General features: G+C 38.2%; 2 protein-coding genes across 5 annotated transcripts in view; both read right to left on the reverse strand.

Annotated features, from left to right (window-relative positions):
* Positions 1 to 64: 64 nt before the first annotated feature.
* On the reverse strand, positions 65 to 9,052 carry bsk146 (brain specific kinase 146). Its single transcript, XM_026277384.1, has 4 exons — positions 8,818 to 9,052; positions 3,701 to 3,896; positions 1,700 to 1,902; positions 65 to 999 (listed from the first exon to the last, which is right to left on the reverse strand). Exons 2-4 carry the CDS (start codon positions 3,870 to 3,872, stop codon positions 205 to 207), a joined length of 1,170 nt encoding a protein of 389 aa, XP_026133169.1. The 5' UTR covers positions 3,873 to 3,896; positions 8,818 to 9,052; the 3' UTR covers positions 65 to 204.
* A 1,050-nt stretch (positions 9,053 to 10,102) lies between these two features.
* Positions 10,103 to 19,960, reverse strand: part of LOC113112026 (uncharacterized) — a 46,268-nt gene continuing 36,410 nt past the window's right edge. For all 4 annotated transcript variants that reach the window (XM_026277379.1, XM_026277383.1, XM_026277381.1 and 1 more), the window contains 11 exons: positions 19,827 to 19,953; positions 19,664 to 19,744; positions 19,395 to 19,574; positions 17,041 to 17,300; positions 16,791 to 16,936; positions 15,687 to 15,771; positions 13,749 to 13,854; positions 13,249 to 13,377; positions 12,937 to 13,122; positions 11,868 to 12,033; positions 10,103 to 10,981 (listed from right to left, as the gene is read on the reverse strand). In XM_026277379.1, the coding sequence (XP_026133164.1) occupies positions 10,411 to 10,981; positions 11,868 to 12,033; positions 12,937 to 13,122; positions 13,249 to 13,377; positions 13,749 to 13,854; positions 15,687 to 15,771; positions 16,791 to 16,936; positions 17,041 to 17,300; positions 19,395 to 19,574; positions 19,664 to 19,744; positions 19,827 to 19,953 (2,037 nt within the window). In that variant the 3' untranslated portion in view covers positions 10,103 to 10,410. The remainder of the gene's footprint in view (positions 10,982 to 11,867; positions 12,034 to 12,936; positions 13,123 to 13,248; positions 13,378 to 13,748; positions 13,855 to 15,686; positions 15,772 to 16,790; positions 16,937 to 17,040; positions 17,301 to 19,394; positions 19,575 to 19,663; positions 19,745 to 19,826; positions 19,954 to 19,960) is intronic.

The following is a 19,960-nucleotide window of genomic DNA, read 5'->3' on the forward strand; positions in this document are numbered from 1 at the left end:
TATTTAACGGTGCTCCATCTGAAAGCACTTGATGAAGATTTACTACTAATCACAGAGTCGGCTTTACTGACGAGATGCGCAGGACAATCGCATGCGATTTATCGTGCAGCCCTAGTTATAACAGACTCCGTTCCAGATACACATGAGAGTCTCTTATGGATGCGTCTGCTTGTGTGCGCATTAATTTCACCAGCAATTAGATCTCTACACGCAGATCTCTATCGGCGTTGTGACCAGGATGCGGCTGCTTGGTGGGCTGTCTCTGGCCGAGCGCTCGTAGCTGTTGGTGGAAGACACGGAGCTGTTCGTGGACACGGAGGTGAAGTGGTGAGCTGCTCCCGACTCCATGCCATTGGTCTTGGAAGCCGTCGGAGACAGGGTCTGCTGCTTCATACGGTCCACCAGTAGCTCCTCCTCCTCGGACGAAGAGTTCAGCGCATCCTGATGGTGGCTTCCGCTAGCCTGGCCATCCAGCATCCAACGGTGGACAAAATGCGCTAACACCTCCTTGACGGAGCAGCGGCGCTCCTGCTCGAGGGCCAGGAGCTTTCGGAACATGCGCAGGGCTTCGTCTGTGAACCTGCGCCACTGGGACGGCACCGTGCCGCTCCGCCGCCTCTGCCAGCGCACAAACTCCTCGTAGAAAGTGTCGGACGGCATGGCCTTCTCCCAGGGGAAGTTCCCAGTCAGCATGCAGAACAGCAGCACTCCGAAGGCCCACACGTCTGTGCTGTAATCCACGCAGAAGCCCTCGTGCTTGGTCGTGTCGCAGAGCTCAGGGGCCGTGTACGGGATGGTGCCACTCACACGCTTCACCGGCGAGCCGGCACGCCGCGTCATGCCGAAGTCCGACAGCTTGACCTTGCGACACTCCTTGTCAAAGATTAAGATGTTCTCGGGCTTGATGTCTCTGTGCACCAGTTTTTTGGAGTGCAGGTAATCTAGAGCGATGGCCACCTGATGGACGCAGCGCTTCGCCACCGGCTCCGGCAAACCCACCTGAGCAAGAAGATTGAGAAGAATCAGTCACCCACACAACAACCATCATCACATTCAGAGATTGTATTAAGCAAGATTTAAAGGAATAGTTCACTCGAAAATCTAAAAATTCTGTAATCCAAACTCTGGAACATCAAAGAAGATATTTTGAAAACAAGAACTACTGACTTCCATAGAATGGAAAAAATACTCAGCACATTCTTTAAAATCTTCTTTCGTGCTCGACAGAAGGAATTCAGAAAGGTTTTGAACGACATAATGGTGAGTAAATGGTAGGTAACCTACAATGATGTGCTGAAATTACATATTTTGGCTGAATATGAATTATGTTTTGTAAATGTATTGTTTCAAATAAAATATCTAGTAATAACTGCACTGACTCTATCAGATGAGAACAAAACATGACGCAAATTGAATCCACATTGAATAGAATTGATCTGAATAATGACTTTTGTCTTCTGTAGAACTGCTTTACAGATTAAACTGAATTTCATTACTGATAAACTGCAAGATTAAGAGTTGTTACACTAAATCCATTCAACAATAGATGTGACAATTCAGAAATACAGTTGAACTGAATTTGTTCAGAATTTATTGATTTTGCAAACCTGACATTTATTGACTAAATCAACATTGATTTTGAAAGAAATGATTTTGCTTTATTCATGTGCATTATGCTCGTTAATTGTCGCTGCATTACCTGTGGTGGAATGATATCGAACAGGTCACCGGACGGCGCATATTCCTGCGCAAAAACATAGTATTCCTCTGTTTCAAAAGCAATGCCAAACATGTTGATGATGAAGGGGCATGGAGACAGATAGAGCGAGATGCTGTACTCTCTCAAGAAACTCTTCAGCTTGGTTGTTTTCTTCTTTAGAAACTTCAGAGCCATCTTGGTACCTATGGGTTGAGAGAAACAAAACATGACGGGTGATTTATTTTGCTGAATTGTTCAATTAAAGCATATATACTTGGTTAACTTTAATTTTGCTTTACTTTACTGACAGCCCTAGTTTTAAACAGAAATAAATCTAAACAATTAGGTATTCACGAACTGGGAATATGTATGAATTTGTATAGAAATATAGATATTTTCTATATATGCATTGTTTCTTTCAATGTTTTTTTCTTGTATGCATTCATTTCAGAACATCTGTTATCCTCTCACAATAATGTTAACAATGCACGTTATTAATTAAATTACTATAAATTACTTCCTAATTTCCAACTTATAAAGTCGTGATTATGAGCCCGTTGCATTCTTTTCATGATAATTAAAAACTACGTTAATGCACAATAAAATATTTGTCGGCGTACATCAATTAATTCGTTAGCGTGATAACGCGTTAACTTGCTGACCTTAATTTATACAATTTATTTAATTAATTAACTGCAGAATAACATACCGTTAATACCCTTTGGTTTGATTCAACTTTTACAACACATAAACATTTAGGCCACAACGAACTATTGAACATAAAAGAAGATAATTTGAAAAACATCTCATGGTCACTGGTAAGCAAAACAGTCTTCAAAATAGCTTCTTTTATTTTCCACAAAAGAAAATTTTGAAACGAAATTAGGATGAGAGAATGAGAATTTTTTTTTTTCTAAGTGAACCATGCCTTTAACGTTTTTATTTTTATTATTTATTTTTATGAAATGGTACACTAAATAAGAAACTAAATCTGCCAGCAGGTGGTGGTAAATGTCTTTATGAGAGATTTGATTCGTTCAAATGGATGATTCATTCAGGAATGAAGTAAACGTCTCTCTTATGAATGAGTTTTTGAATCATTGATTCACAGGATGCATTCAAAACCCAGATTCATTCAGAAACTAAACACCTCTGTTTTATTCAGAGACGAGCAACAGTTCTGCTATGACTTAAAGGTTATATTTCTCTGCAAAATTGAGCAAAAGCATAATATTGTGTTTAAAATGTAACACAATATTAACTTCTTATTTACTGAACTGTTTTATAAAAAACTTGTGATATTCAGGACAAAATCAGCACTCGTGTAAAACTGCTCTACCTGCTCGTGTGATATCTTTTGATATAAATATGAGACAAAAACTCAATATCTTAAATTGTAAGGCATAACTGGATTCATGAAGTCGTTGCACTGCATCATATTTGTCAGCAGTTACTGTATGAAATGTAAGATGACACCGGTATGGGGGCGGGGCCAGTGCGTTAACGGCGCTAAATATTTTAATCACGTTTTTTCTTCATAATTAATTAATTAAAGTGTTAAACTGTTTTAGGTGTTTAAAGTGTATTAAACTTTTAGTATATATATATATATATATATATATATATATATATATATATATATATATTTAATTTACAAATGTGGATGATTAGAACTTAAAATTCAAATAATGTGCTTCAATACTTTCATATACTGTATGTAAAATTTATATTAGTTTTTACATATTGCAAATGTGTTATTTACATTTTCTTAGTTAAATAGTGTGACAACATTTTTTTGATTTTTTAAGATTAACTATTATTATTGAGGTAGTTTTTTTAGTTTTAATGCTTAAATTATACCAAATGAAATGATAAATGCTGCCTTGACAACTGAATGAAATAAAATAAGATCAACTATTTGACTTAATTTATGTTTATTTTAATGTAGTGTAAATGTTTTGTGTGGTTTTAGTTTACCGCTGGTTTGTATCTGTGCTGTACCTCTGATCTTATGGATGACGAGGTCCACCTTCCCATAGGTGCCCTTCCCCAGCTCCCGGATGACTTCATAGTATTTGTTGACCTCCACCTTCTCCAGGTTTTGAGCTGCGAAGAGCTGCAGTTCCTCCAGGATGTCGACGGACACGCGTGAGACAACGGGAGAGGAGCTCATTCTGCTGATGGTCGCTCTGCTTTACTGCAACACAGAGAACAAGAAACAACGCATTTCAATTTAGGAGCCGCCTTCCTCTGCTGAGGACTGAGCAGGGGTCTGCCGCAGGGAATGTAATTATCCTGCAGATACGGGACACGTCCTCGGAGAAGAGGGATTTCACTTCCCCACATCTAACCTGCTGATCTCTTCAGCGCTTCATGCCTCAGCAGTCTCTCGCTCTCGCAGTGTTTGGGTGCAGTGGCTTATGCAATATTATAATCGTGTGGACTTCGAAGGGTCCGTCTTGAATATTTATCATTTTGCTCAATTTTAAAGCAGAGCTCGACTGTTTACAAGTCAGATCTGACCAGCTGTTGCGTAACCGACTGAATAAGATGGTCAAATTAGTTTTTTAGTATTTGTTACATCACATTTGTTCTGCATCATCCTACTGATCATGTGATTTAAGACGATCCAAAATGCCTCTTGAGATTCAACGGAAGAATATCTAACTATCAGCATAAAGAGAAAACCTAGAAGAATTGCTCGATATTACACATATATGCAATATTAATCACGTACCATTCAATAACTTCAGTGAATTTTAAACACAAAATTGCCAATTACTTTGTCTGTTTCTCCTCCATTACAGAACGACACACACACATACAGATCTATTACATGACGTGTTACTGAGCAACACACAGATCAGTGTTTTGAATAAAAAGTTTGAATGAATAATGAATCAGTGAATCCTGAATGAATCAGTGTTTTGATGAGTTGGTTGTGTGAGTGATTCAATGACTCACTCAGCTGTTTTATCCCTGAATGAATCAGTGTTTTGATGAGTTGTTTGTGTGAGTGATTCAATGACTCTCTCATCTGTTTTATCCCTGACTGAATCTGTGTTTTGATGAGTTGGTTGTGTGATTGATTCAATGACTCTCTCATCTGTTTTATCCCTGAATGAATCAGTGTTTTGATGAGTTGTTTGTGTGAGTGATTCAATGACTCTCTCATCTGTTTTATCCCTGAATGAATCAGTGTTTTGATGAGTTGTTTGTGTGAGTGATTCAATGACTCACTCAGCTGATTTATCCCTGAATGAATCAGTGTTTTGATGAGTTGGTTGTGTGAGTGATTCAATGACTCACTCAGCTGATTTATCCCTGAATGAATCAGTGTTTTGATGAGTTGGTTGTGTGAGTGATTCAATGACTCACTCAGCTGATTTATCCCTGACTGAATCAGTGTTTTGAAGAGTTGGTTGAGTGAGTGATTCAATGACTCACTCAGCTGATTTATCCCTGAATGAATCAGTGTTTTGATGAGTTGGTTGTGTGAGTGATTCAATGACTCACTCAGCTGATTTATCCCTGAATGAATCAGTGTTTTGATGAGTTGGTTGTGTGAGTGATTCAATGACTCACTCAGCTGATTTATCCCTAAATGAATCAGTGTTTTGATGAGTTGGTTGAGTGAGTGATTCAATGACTCACTCTGCTATTTATCCCTGAATGAATCAGTGTTTTGATGAGTTGGTTGTGTGATTCTACAACTCGATCAGTTGTTTAATTCCCGAATTAATCAGTGTTTCGGAACAAATTAACTGAATGAATGTTTCAATGACTTGATTTATTTCTAAACAAATCTGTGATTTTTTGATGAATCAGATGAACAAATGATTCAGTGACTCACTTGTTTTTAGAATTTGAATGAATCTGTTTCTCTAAGCAAATCAGTTAAATTAATGATTAATTCCCAAATGAATCAGAGTTTTGGAGAGAAACAGCTAAATGAATGATTCAGTGATTTTGTCTGAATAAGTGTTTTTCAACAAATCGTTTAAATGAATGATTCAACAACTCTTCTCAAATGAGCCAATGTTTTGGACAGAGACAGTTGATCGAATGATTCAGTGATTCTGTCATCAGTTTCATTCCTAATTGAATCAGCATTTTTGAATGAAACAGTATAATGAATGATTCAGTAACTCAGTCATCAGTTTCATTCCCAAATTAATCAGACTTTTGAATTAGTTCAAGCCACCTAACTTGAGTAAAGCTGCAACCTGCAGAAAGAAAACTCTCAGCCAATCAGATTCAAGGACCGGAACTAACCTTATCAGCCACAACCGTTGTTTGATGTTGTCCAAATAGTTAAATTACCCCCAATTACTCAATCTGGTTTATACACCAGCCAAGTCCACTCATTCTGCTCTTAATATTACATTGGAAAACAGTGATACATAATGCCTGAATCACAGCCCATCCGTCCCTCAATAGCATAAACCATTAGTTACTGCCAGTGGAGCAGAAGTGCTTGGCAGCCGTGATGTCAAGTAAACTCACATTTATTTCAATAGCACTTTACACAATGCAGGATGTTTCAAAGCCATTTCACAGTAATAAACAGACTTTCTTATTCACCGCTTATGTTATCGATTGACACCTGCATCACACATTACATGTCATGACACCTTCCTTCTGCATGCACACGAAACATCAATGCATATTTCTGAACAATGCAAGGCTATGGTGATCTGGGTGGTTGCCAGGGCACAGAAATGTGGGTTGCTAAGGTGCTAAGAGTGGATGATTAGATAACTCACCTCTCCTTAACAAACACTGTTAAGACTTCAGCTGTCTTTCACATTAATGGTGCATGACAAGTTGCATGCTAAACACTTGAGGCTTGTTCAAATCCCTCACTCATGACCTGCAGCATGCTTTATTAAACAGACTCCAAACGCAGTCTGCAAATCAGACAGATTCGTAAACAGGACTTCATAAAGAGAAGCTGGAAGCTGGGCTGGTGCAATATGACTCACCAGGTCAAATCTGCGAGCGAGTCTGTGTGGCTCAAGGCAGAGAGATGCAAATATAGAATATCTCTGCTGTAATGTCCAACTTTGACATGCTGATGTACACATTATGGTACAGGATGTTCTTTGCACACAAAGCAGGCACAGACTTCCTCTGTTTCTCATCATTAGACAGTCGTTTAAAAGCGTGAAACGGTAACGGCTCATTTATTCCTATGCGCCAGCTATTTTGTCATTCTGCTCGCTCCGCGGTTATCGCAGCCGCAGCCAGGAAAACGCAGACAAGAGGAAAGAAAAGGAAGGGAAAGTCAAGGGAGGTGAAACATGGGCCTTTACTCTCTGTTCTCTCTCAGTGCTTCCACACTAGAATATTCATGTCGCTGCCGCTCTGCAGGACTCAGCAGGGTTTGGGAAAGTAGCTGTGCATTTTTCCCTACAGACCCGCTTGTTTTCTTCACTAACCCTGAAAGACTTGCCTTTCTGGACTTGCTTGCAAAACACACACACACACACACATGATGGAAGACTGGTAGAAAGCCAAGCATTTGCTGACAGAGAAGAGTCACATGACATTTGACCTTTGCAACTAATATGTGACCCTGGAGCACAAAACCAGTCTTTAGTCACTTGGGTATATTTCCAGCAATAGCCCAAAAAACATTGTATGGGTCAAAATTATCAATTTTTCTTTTATGGCAAAAAATCATTAAGATTATGTTCCATGTGATCTATAGATATTTTGTTCATTTCTTACCATAAATATATTAAAACTTTAAATTAGATTTAAATACTGTCCATTTAATCCATTTCTATGGTTCAATCATTCTCAAATGTGCAATAGCTCTTCAAAGTCATCGTTTCACAATTAAGCTTTTCTATTTCCAAACATGTTTCATAAGACTCACAGTGTAAACACCAAAAGTCACTTACTGTGGCAGTACCATGGTATAATGACAGTATACTATAGTACTGTTTAAACATAACATGCAACTATAGTCAATAACATGCAATGGCACCTCAGAATACAACTGGAAAAATCTAGTTTTTAACAATACATGTCAAAAAATGCACATGAGCATGTGGACGACTGTAAGATGTTGGACAATACTGTAAATATCCAGTGAACAGGAGGTTGTGTGGAATGAACAACTGTGACTCTCACACCTTGTGTTCAAACCACAGGGGTGTGAAAGACAATCAAGCCAGCAAATCCCATATCGCACATTAACGTTTGTTTCCCAGAATGCACAGGGCGGATGTGTGGTTGTTGTCCGGCAGGCATGTGCAAACAGAGATCAGTCTGTCTCTATCAAACAGAAAAGCAATGTGCAGAACTGAAGCATTGCATGAGTCTGTGTTTGCATTCAGCAGCAGAGCTCAGAGCCGGGAAATGTAGATTGCACTGCTGTCCAGCGTCCACCAGAGGAGATCAGCATCTAAACACTCTTATTCCCCAGACCGGTCTGCTCATTACTCATCCGGACTCTGACAGCATCCATTTAACGCTCTTCAGTTCTGGGTGACCTGCGGATACCTGCAGACTCATCCTATCCGCACTGAGAACAACAGCAGCAGCACACACACACACACACACACACACACACACACACACACACACACACAGTGCTGCATGCAGTCTGCAGCCACACACACACACACACATACACACACACTTCTTGAAGGGAGAATACGTTTACATGGTGAACAGGACAACTGGAAATGTATCCATAGGTCCAATGCATATAAAATAAACACACACACACACACACACACACACAAACACATTTTCATTATTATTATTATTATTATTATTATTATTATTAATCATCCAATTCGCTGTACCAAGCGAATAATAACAAGAAAAACAATAATAATAATTGCATTGCTCATGTTCATGCTTAAATTTTTATTAATAAATTATTTATTTATTTTTACTAGCATCATAAGGACATTCTTCTGCAGTGCTTATTAAGGTCGTCTGGAAGCGGTAACCTCGGGTTATTATAACATCAATCCTTCAGTAATGAGCAGGATACGTGAGTCTTTTTTGATTGAGCTTTATGCATCAATTCCACGTCAGAATATATCAGTTGCTGCAATATGATAATAATGTTGACAAACCAAGCGGAAGGCACTCACCATGAAATCCGTCCAGAGCCGCAGTTCTTCTGTTTCGAGGCAGAAATCCCGCAGTGAGAGTCTGTTCTCACGGTGCAGTGTCGTGTCTCTCTCTTCCGCGCATCTGTGTCTCGGTGCTGCTGGGAATCAGTCGCTCCGCCGCATCTTGTCATTCACCGGTGCGGATCTCATCTCACCGAGACTAGAGAAATCACGGCTTCCGAGACGGGCAGACGAAGCCCCGCCCACTGCACGCATCAGCCAGTAAGAGCGCAGGTCACTCACTCGCGTCACCTGACTACACTCCACCCACTGCGAGCGTCAGCCAATAGCAGCACGAGTCGCTCCGTCGCGTCAGGTCGTTGAGGCTGTATATTTTAAAACCATTTTATTCGTATAAATATGTCTTTTTATTTTTGAAAGCTTAGCTTTATTAGTCTTAGTTTTGTTTAGCTTGAAATTTAAGGCTGCACGTTTAGAACTATGTGTATTTTAATGTTCAGTGCCAGTGGGAAAATATATAATTTATTTTTTGTTTGTTTGTATTTTAAATACAAACTAAAGGCCAATCAGTTTCGTTTCTAGAACGTTCAGTAATCAATGGTGCACCACAGATGTCAGTCACATAGCCGGACTTGTTTTGGAAATGGGAAAATTCCTTTAAAGAGACTGAAATCACTATTTCAGACATTACATCAGTTCCTTAAAGACAACAACCTCTTATGACATCATGTGAAAACAATCAGATCCAGAAACATGATCTTTCGCCAGAGAACCCTTTAAAAGTTCCTTCCTCCTGCTGAACACAAAATAAGTCATTTTGAAGAATATTTGTAACCAAACAGCTGCCAGCAGCCATTGACTTCCATGGCATTTATTTTTCTATTCTATAAGTCAATGGCAACCGTCAGCTGTTTAGTTACCAACATTCTTTAGAATATCTAAAGTGATCAACAAAAGAAAGAAACTAATACATTTGGAACAAGTAGAGGGTTCAAAATTTCCAATTGTCTTTTTTATTTTTTGGTTGTATGAACATTATTTAAGGGAATGTTGCATTTTAGCATTTTGCAAACTTGATCATTACTTTTGAATGTTCTCTGAACCATCTGAAATTAGTGTTCATGTTTAAATAAAATATACAAACTTAAACATTTCAGAAAAATGTTCCATGATTGATGTATAAATGTTTTTGTGCTAACATTCTAAATGAACGTTCTACTAAAATTACTGATAGAATGTTTGGAGGAACATTCTCTGTTAGTTGTGTCCTTAAAGATCAAAGAGTGAAACCATTCCAAATCTCTTCATTTTCAGAACATTTATTTACGGAACTGATTACAGCAATCCAAAAAGTTATACTTTTACAGTAGAGCTTATGACAGAATCAATGCAAAACCTGTGCTCGGAATACATGACCAAAAACGTGAGTAGAGAAAATGTTGATTCTTTAAAACGTTTAACTATAACTGGCCACTAAAATCGTGCAATCGCACATATCAGTACAAACAGTATCAGTAGTTAAAAATAAAATTAAAATAATTAAACAATAGAGAGTGCAAAACTGGCAGAATTATACATTTTATTCTAAAACAACTCCAGATTTTAAGATGGCTACACGAATAAAAACAATTCCAGAGACTTGGAGTGCAGATGCTGCGCCAGATTCTTGATGCGACAGAGACGAACGTGCTGCACATCTCCAGCGCCGTACACTCGGTATATGTGATATCGCTCCTTCTCCTTCAGTGCCAGATCAAGCTCGTTCGCAGACATGTGGATGAAGTGTCGCTCTCGCCTGACCGTCGTCTTCACCTCCACGAAGACTTCTTGCGTGCTGCCGTTATTTGTGAAGGTCAGCTTGAAGTCGCATGCACGGCCGCTCTCTCCTTTCTCGTTGAACCAGGTGATTTGACTGGGGCCGCCGTTCTCTTTCCAGTGCGTGAGGAAGGAGTGAACCAGCTGCTCTCCCCACTGTCCGATGCTGGCCGTGTCTTCTTTGTCTTGAGGCAGCACTAGGGTTTGAGGCATGGTGCAATCCAGCTTCAGATCTTCCAGCACTTCCTCCGGAGCCATGGCTTTGCTCCAGACGGCGCTGTCCAGAGTCATGGGCGGACGCTGCAGGGCTTCAGCTCCCTGGAACTGGCTCAACACAATCTCTGGGGCCTGGGCTGGATTTTGGCTTCTGGAAATAACGGAATCATGCATTGAAATTTGGTCGGTCATGCAATTCATATTTTAAACCATAATATTACTTGCATGATGCAAAATGTTTTTAAACCCCCCCCCCCCCCCCCAAAAAAAAAAAGATAATTTAAATTCATTATTGCGTTAAGTGATCAGTGTTCCTGTGGCATTGCATTAGCAGCACAGAAGGTTGTGGGTTTGATTCCCAGGGAACACATTCGGTAAAAAATGTTAGCCTGAATGCACTGGAAGTCGCTTTAGATAAAAGCATCTGCTAAATGCATAAATTTAATTTAATTGAGATAAGCATTGAACGTAGCTTTAGAATGGAATTGTTTAATTCCGCATTGCATAAATGTTTGAAATTCAATATTAAACTACGAATTATATATTTTTTTATGAAACAGTTTGAAAAACTAAGATTTAATTGAGTCATTGAATCATTCACTCACTGTTTGTTCAAAAACAAGCATTCATTCAGTAACGAATCACCGCTGTGTGTTGCTCAACAGTTCTGATGTGGCTTTGATTAGAACTATTTTCGTTGACAAAATTAAAACAGACAATACTGAGCTTAAAATGCAACCTAATAGTATTTTCTCATTTATAGAACTGTAGTATTAAAAAATAACATGGCCATTTTTTGTATCTTGAGTTTTAGACTGCATTCTAATAGGCTTCATCACACAGTCCATTGATGTGCATCATGTTCATCAGCAACTGCATCGATGTAAAATGATGGACAGCTCTTGACAGGTGCATTAAACAAATGTGTCTAAAAACACGTTGTTATTTTTTCCATAATCAATCACGCCACACTAAGGAGTCAAAACAACAGCCCTATTTGAAATACAATTAAAAAAGCCAATAGTGATCAAACATACTGCAGTGTTGAGTGTTCATCGTGTGCTGTTGGTGGCGGTGGGTTGGTTTTGTCCACTGTAGTTTCTTCTTCGTCTGTAGCTGTGTTTAGTTTCACAGGCTGCTGAGGACTGACCACAGACTGGACATCCTGCAGGACGGACTCCTCCCTCCGCTCTGAGCAAACATCTTCACAAAGAGTTAAAACAGAGATCAGTCAAACCCCTTTAACATTAACTATTTTCTTCACTATTTACTTCATTCACGATTCTCTGATGTCAGTTAACCGTCACAACGTGCAAGCAAACAGTAAAGTTTTTAATTTTAGTAAACGCTTTATTATTAAGTTATAATACTGCTATTTATGTCTTAATTCTTCACTTCCAAACATTAAACCATCAAGCTTTTATTTTGCCATTAAACTGCAGGAGACCTTTAATTCTCTGTGTTTAGTGGGAAAGTTTCTAAGTGCTTCTTGCTGCAAACCTTTGTCCACAACATGAAAAAGTGATTTCGGTGGCAAATTCACTGCATGCAGAGATGGAGATCCTGTTGAATTTGACCTTTTTATTAGCTTTTTTTATTAGCTTGCAATTCCCTCATGAGCCCCCATTTGGGAAACTATTAATTAACTATTAATTAACTTTAAGGCCAACAGATCTGAACAATACAGATTTTTTTAGACAAATGTACATATATGCGATGAGTATTTTAATATTGCTTTTCAGAGCTAAACTTTGATTTTCACAAATCTGTCCATTTCCATCAATCATTTCGAAATTTTGTTGATATATCTCTAATGTATCAAATATGGCATGTTTTATAGAATCAAAAAGCAAAGATTTATAATTATTTCTACATACATTGATAGATGCAAATTAAACTAATATTTTTCCTGTTCACTTACTGTAAAACAGCATAAAAATCTTCAGTTTTTTTAACTAAATATCTAATGTGCTTTAGTTGCAAATGTATCAAATCTAATTGGCAAAATTTTTGATAAGGTTTAAAGCCACTTTAAAACCAAATACATATATTTCAACACACACACACACACGCACACACACACACACACGAGTGTCCAGTCCTGACCTGATCGTGGCAGGAAGCTGCTTGGTCTGGGACCCTGTTCATGTGGAGCTCTTGGTTCGGTGTGCAGTGGAGACTCTGTGGTTCGCTGATGGACGCTGATGTTGGACGAGCTCCTCTCGAGACCCAGAGCAGCTGGAGCAGCAGGAGGAGGCCACATCTTCATCACCTCTTCAACAGCCTGACTGCCTGACTCCACAAAACACACATGCATCATGAGCCTGATCATAACCACAAGATGGATATGATACAGCTGCAAATGCAAAAGCCAGTGCTCTGAATATATATGCATTAGTCTCCATCCACAGTCTGTACCTGAACTGCTGCCACCTGTTTTACTGAGAGAGGCTTTCGGTGGCCAGCAAACCAGCCGGTCCTCTTTATTGTGTTGTGTCTGCATTTCCTCCTCCTGCACGTCTCCTGACGGCCGGACCAGAGACGACACTGCAAACACAAGCAGGATGATTACAGGCGAACCGCCACATCACAACAACTGACCCAGATAGGTCTCACTGTGCAGTGGTTATTAAAGTGTGTGGCTGATGTGCAGCTGAGCAGAGACAGCTCTTCCCTTCTCCTTGGCAACAGCTGCGCTTTCATGTCAGCGAGCAAACCCCCATTAGCATATGTGCACTATGCATGTGTGTGCGTGTGCGTGTGAGAGGAGTGATGAAATGAGGCGAGAGGCACAGATTAAACTAGAGGAGAAATCAAAGGGATCAAATGCAGCTGTGCAGACGATGCGTTCAGAGCTCTGTGAGCGAGAGTCTGTCCCTTACCATCGCCTCAGTTCAGGCACGTGAAGAGATGCTTACCGTCTGCTTTTACTTCCTCCGGCGCTGGCACCTCCCATCGTTCCTCGTTTTCAGGGAGTTCTGGAGCATTTTCTCTGTCCAGAAACCTCTTTAAATCAGCTCGGTCCTGAGTTACAGCAAGACAAGCCACATAACATCATGTGATGGAAGCATTTCATTGTGTTGTGATTTAATGTCATTGAATGAGGGTTGCAAAATTGTTAATCACAGTAATTTTGAGATTAAAATGCCTACTACTTAAATGTCAGTCAAAATAAGGTTTTCTTTACTTAAGCACACAGGCATTATTTTTATGCATGTCTTAAGTGTCAATTTTTCCAAATTGAGATTTATACATCATCTGAAAGCTGAATAAATACGCTTTCCATTGATGTATGGTTAGTTAGGAGAACAATATTTGCCGGAGAAATAACTATTTGAAAATCTGAAAAAAAAAATACTGAGAAAAATGCATATTACTAATCACAAATTTAGTTTTGATATATTTACACTCTATACTACAAGCTCGTTCAGCGGCCTTGTTTCACTTCGATGGCTTTCAGTCCCACCCTGCTTCATACTATGACATTAATAAATCATAAGCTCATCCATGAACATGATTTCTGCCCGAGTCCTGTTGGATTGCATCCATGATTCCACATTAGTCACCTTTGTTTCTTTGCTTGTTTTGAATATGCGCCCTCTAGTGGTAAAAACGTACATAGTGCGCCTTTAATAAACAATAAATTAATAAGAAATAAATTAGTGTTAATTTCTTTTCTAATTTATGCATGGCTCGGGGCACAATTAAATTCATTTTAACATCCTATTATTTATAATTAAATGTGTTAAACTGAATACACCTGGTAGATGAGTCACTCATGCACCTGGCCTGACGTCCATCACAATGACTCCAAGAGTCTATATTACACCAGGTGAGAGAAAACTCTAGAAATACTCCAACAGACCAGCAACAAAAATACACAGTCTAGCAATTCACTTAAAAGGCAGCATTTAGTGTTTTGAAGGCCATTCATTTTGTCTGAGCTCTCATTGTAAACAATTGGTAAACAAGGACAGAGTCACCTTGGACAAACAGATAACATTACTTGTGTGTGTGTGTGTGTGTGTGTGTGTGAGAGAGAGAGAATGAATATGCTGCTGTTGTTCCTCAGACTGCCTGCAGACTCATTCTAATCACATTCTGACTCTAAACCACACTCCAATGTCAACATCTAGCAACTGGGGTGCCTCAAGGCTCCGTTTTTGGAACATTTCTCTTCTCTGTATACATGGCATCACTAGGTTCTGTCAGTCAGAATATGCCTTTTCATATCACTGCTATGTTGATGACCCTCAACTCTACCTCTCATACCATCCTGATGATCCGACGATAGCTGCTCACATCTCAGCACGTCTAACAAATATTTCTTGCTGGATAAAGAACCAACACCTTCAACTCAACCATGCCAAGACAGAACTCCTTGTAGTTTCAGCCAATACAACACTTCATCAAATTTTCTTCCATCCAGCTAGGTGCAACAAAAATAACTCCAAGGACAGCCAAGAACCTTGGAGTCGTCATTGATGATCAGATGAATTTCAAAGTCAAAAGTCAATTCACCTTTAGTTATATACGATTTTAACCATCCAGATTGTGTCAAAGCAGCGTTATAGTATTAAATAGGAAAATAGTGTGTAATAATGCAAAAGGGCAACAGTAAACACAATTTTAACCATTTTCAGTTAAATACCCTTTCTTTCGCTATTCTATTTGTTTTCTATCTACTTTTTTTTATTAATGACAAAAATATTGCTATGTGTAATGCATTAGACTAACCGGGACTTGTCACAGCACTTATATATCTCTGCTCTTTAGTTGGTTTGATTGCTTCTGTCCTCATTTGCAACTCACTTTGGATGAAAGCGTCAACTAAATGTTTTTAACATTATACTCACATTTATGCATGTCACAAGGCCCTGGAGGAAGTTCTGTAGCTCTTTAGCAAAGCTCTTGTCTGTGGTGAACAGTTTCACCAGCTCTCTGCAATAATACACATACAGATGAGTTACGAACATGAGCCTACAGAAACATTACGTTAGGGATGGGTGATACCACAGTTTATTTCCCATACGATACTGATACTTTCAAAGGCGAGTAACATTGATATCGATACCGATACAGAAACCGATAAAAACGTTTTTACCAGCCATAAATCTCTATGTGCATAATTTAATAAAAAAAAGGCAAAACATATTAGGGAAAGATATCTAACTGCAATTATTATTATTATTTCTTTTTTTATAATTATAAAAATTTAAGTGTAGTTGTGAGATTCTGCTCGTGTACGTGATGTCATAAAGGACATTGTGTGATGAAAGTATGATGTATTCCTCTTGAACCTTACTCTATATTCATGGTATTGCTCAATGCAATGTGTTTACTTAAACAACAATTTAATTTACTTTATGAGAATAATACATTTTTTTATTAGTATTAGTTTTATTTTATACAACATTACAATACTAATATTTTTATCCTATGCTTTTAAGCGTTAAACCATAAAATGATTATTTTGGCATAAAACTCCAGGGAAACCTTCAACTTTCAGACTTAAGCTTAACTGCTTGTTTACACATGGTTAAAATAAGGTTATTGTACTGTCATTCATGGTAATTTTACAACAAATAACAAAACATTTTTCATTCTGACAGTGAAGGATTTTTTTTTTACAATTTTAACTTAATGACATTAAATGCAAATTAAATGAAATAGTCCATAGTTTAAGCACTATTTAAATTCAATTAAACTGTAAAACAATTTTCAACTTTAAATGCAACATATTTAGACGGCAATCCCTAATATGTTTTCAGATGAGCATACTGTCTGAAGTATATTCTTTTAAAAATAAATCGCTGGTAAAAAAAAAAAAAAAAAAAAAAAAAAAAAACACTTTACAATACTTTTTTATTTATTTGCGTATCAATATTGAAAGTATTGAAGACTATGGACCCACCCATCCCTAAAGTGCATTTGCTGAATCTCATTGGCAGACGTTGTACCTGCAGATGTCCAGTTTGGCTGAGAGGTGATCTTTATGGATGTACAGCTCTTTTTTGTCTTTTAGGAGACATATAATATCCTCGCTCTCATAGATCGGGTTCTCATCCGGCACCTCAAGCCGATAGTGATTATACAGCTTCCCAACCTGCAGAATAAAAATAATTTCTGTTTTCTCCCCTGTGAAAGAACATGATGCAACAGCCGGTAATTTGATGGGTTTGCATTCTAGAGAAAGTGCCTCCAGCGTACCTGTCCAAAACTCAGCGAGTGAATGCATTTAGCAATCCCACTCTCCTTCAGCTCACTGTACACGCCATCGAAATCAGTGCCGTAGATGAACCTCTGGATGTAGGGGATGAGCTGCCGCACCAGGGTCTGCACCGTGGGACAAGGCCTGTAGTTCTCAGTCTGGGCTTCGGTGGTCACACGCCGGGAGAGCCGCTCCACCCCGCAGATCTCCAGGAATAACTCACGGTCGCGCTCGCTGAACGACTCCTTCTCTTGCTTAACTGAGGACAACAGACCCGGGAAATTGAGCTGGAAATGGTCCTCATAGTTAAAAATAAGCATGCATGTCACATATATGTCGTCAGTGTTTCTCCATCATATTTACACATCTGCACACATCCATAGAAAGGTGGACCAATGCATGAAATAAAGAAATGCATTTATTTATTCAGACGCTTTTATCCAAAGCAAAAAAAAAATGCATATATATATATATATATATATATATAATTAAATTTAAATTTATGCATTTATGCATTTATCCAAAGCAACTTACAATGCATTCAGGCTATCAATTTTTACCTGTAATGTGTTCCCGGGGAATCAAATCGCAGTGCTCTACCAATATTATATAGCCTATATATAATAATGCAATATATTTAAAGACTATTGATGACAGCTTAGCGACTATTCCTTATCTTTTTATAAGTTTTAACAACTTAATTATTTTTTTTAAGTAGTGGTCGACCGATATGTCACCAAGGCCGATATATCGGCCGATATTTGTCATTTTCCAAATATCGCCACTGGCCAATAGGTTTTTCTGCTTGGCTGACGTGTTCGAGGGGGGACTTTTATTTTGCCGTGAACATTAAGCAAATACGCATTTATATGATTTAAACAAATCTTTGAATAATTAATGAACATTTAATTTCACAAACCTTGCCAAATTAGTCGAATCCGATTGCGAGATCTTGTGAAGTATGTGTATCCAGCATGATCGCATGTTCTCTGCGGGACAGTCAGTCCGTGTGAATTGAATGCTTTAAACTTTAAAAGTGATTTAACGTGAGCATATGCCCACTGTCATATGTCATTTACACTGTGTGCTGTATGTAAAATGAGGATAAGCCTGGCTTTATTTGAAAAATATGATTCCCAGTGCACACAAACTTCCCAGAGTACTGAGTGTCCTGTTGGTTACAGTGCTTACTTCCTTTTTAATTATATTTGTATTAAATATTTATTTGTGAAAAATACTGTCATCTAAACTAAAGTATAAGCACGTTTCTTTTACACATTTCTTTTATATATTTTTTGTTAATCCATCGTCAAATGATAAAAAAATTACTTAAATATTATTAATAATAATTTTAAAAGATCGTATCGGCTTTATATCGGCCCTCCTGCTTTCCAAAATATCGGCATCAGCTGTCAAAAAAAACACATATTGGTCGACCACTATTTTAAAGTATTTATTTTTCTGTATAAATGTATTTTTCAACTTTTATAATTTTTTCATGATGTCATTACAGGGATACTAGCTTTGCAATTTAAAAAAATATTTTAAAAAGCACAGAAGTGTGAAAAACTACTGACTGTTGTCATTGCTTGTCTCAACAAGCCAATAACGAGCCATCATCAAATGACTGATGACTTTTTCATTAGTCATTTATTTTTTATCCCATTAAAAAAAAAAATATTTTTTCCCCTGTACTTGATATCCCAATTGGATTACAGTATTTGCAGTTTTCAGAGAGTTAAAATAAATGTTCATGTTATATTTTGCTTGCATATGTGAGTTAATTCAAGACACTACAGATTGACTAAACCAAAAGTTAATTATTTCAATTAATTACAGTACATTTTGACAATTGTTTTGTATTGCAAGTATTATGGAATACATTTCCAGAAATCTGAACATTGGATTAAGCCAGGATCAATATGCTCAGCATATAAAGGCTCTTTTACCAACAAAAAAATAAGACCGATTTCAAATAATATCATTTAGTAAATACCACGTAAAATTAAAATTAAAAAATTATTCCAGTGACAGTTATGAATGATCAAATATCACTAAATTTAATAAAAATAACAATTATATTACAGTAGATAACAGTAAATATAACAGAATTAAAGGGGTCGTATGATGGTGCTAAAAAGAACATTATTTTGTGTATTTAGTGTAATGCAATGTTTACGCTGTTTAAGGTTAAAAAACTCATAGTGTGCACAAGTCTTGACTTTGATAAAGAATATCTCTTTGGATTTGAGACTTTAGTCTTTGCAACTTTACAGATCTTCATCATGCACCAAGAGCTTGTGACACTCCACAGAGCAAGGAAAAGAATCATGTTAAACGGCACACACATTACCTTCATGCCTGGATTTGTTGGCTGCTCTCTTGGCTGCAGACGGCAGGTTGAGCAGACAAACCGAACTATGTTCTTTGAAGATCTTCTCCAGGTTTGCGTTGTCTGCGATCATGGGCTTACAAGCTAATGTGACCCAACTGCTAGTCTTGGTGGGAAACACTCTTTTACGAGACACCATTTCTGTTCAAACCATAAAGATCAGATCAGACATGTGCAGATATCACCAGCACAATTAACACACACACACACACAGGGTTAGCGGATCTCACCTTTCAGAGAGCTGCAGTAGACTGGGTTGAGCTGAGTGTCCTGGTCCTGATCTCCTTGAACATGGCTCTTACAGATATCAGCTTTGAGAGAGACAGAAGCACATCAGAGCACATCCAAACAGCGGTTAATGGATGCTCAGGCTGGATATCATTGGGTTTTTACCTAGTTTGGCGAAGATGACCGAGACGTCTTGGACAACCTCTCCTGTCGCAATAGGAGACGCCTCACAGACGGCCTCCAGCAGAGACACGTACTGATGCATAGACGGACTGGACTGCACATTCAGAGACTGCAAT

Source organism: Carassius auratus, chromosome 12, assembly GCF_003368295.1.
Source record: "Carassius auratus strain Wakin chromosome 12, ASM336829v1, whole genome shotgun sequence".
NCBI classification, from domain to species: domain Eukaryota; kingdom Metazoa; phylum Chordata; class Actinopteri; order Cypriniformes; family Cyprinidae; genus Carassius; species Carassius auratus.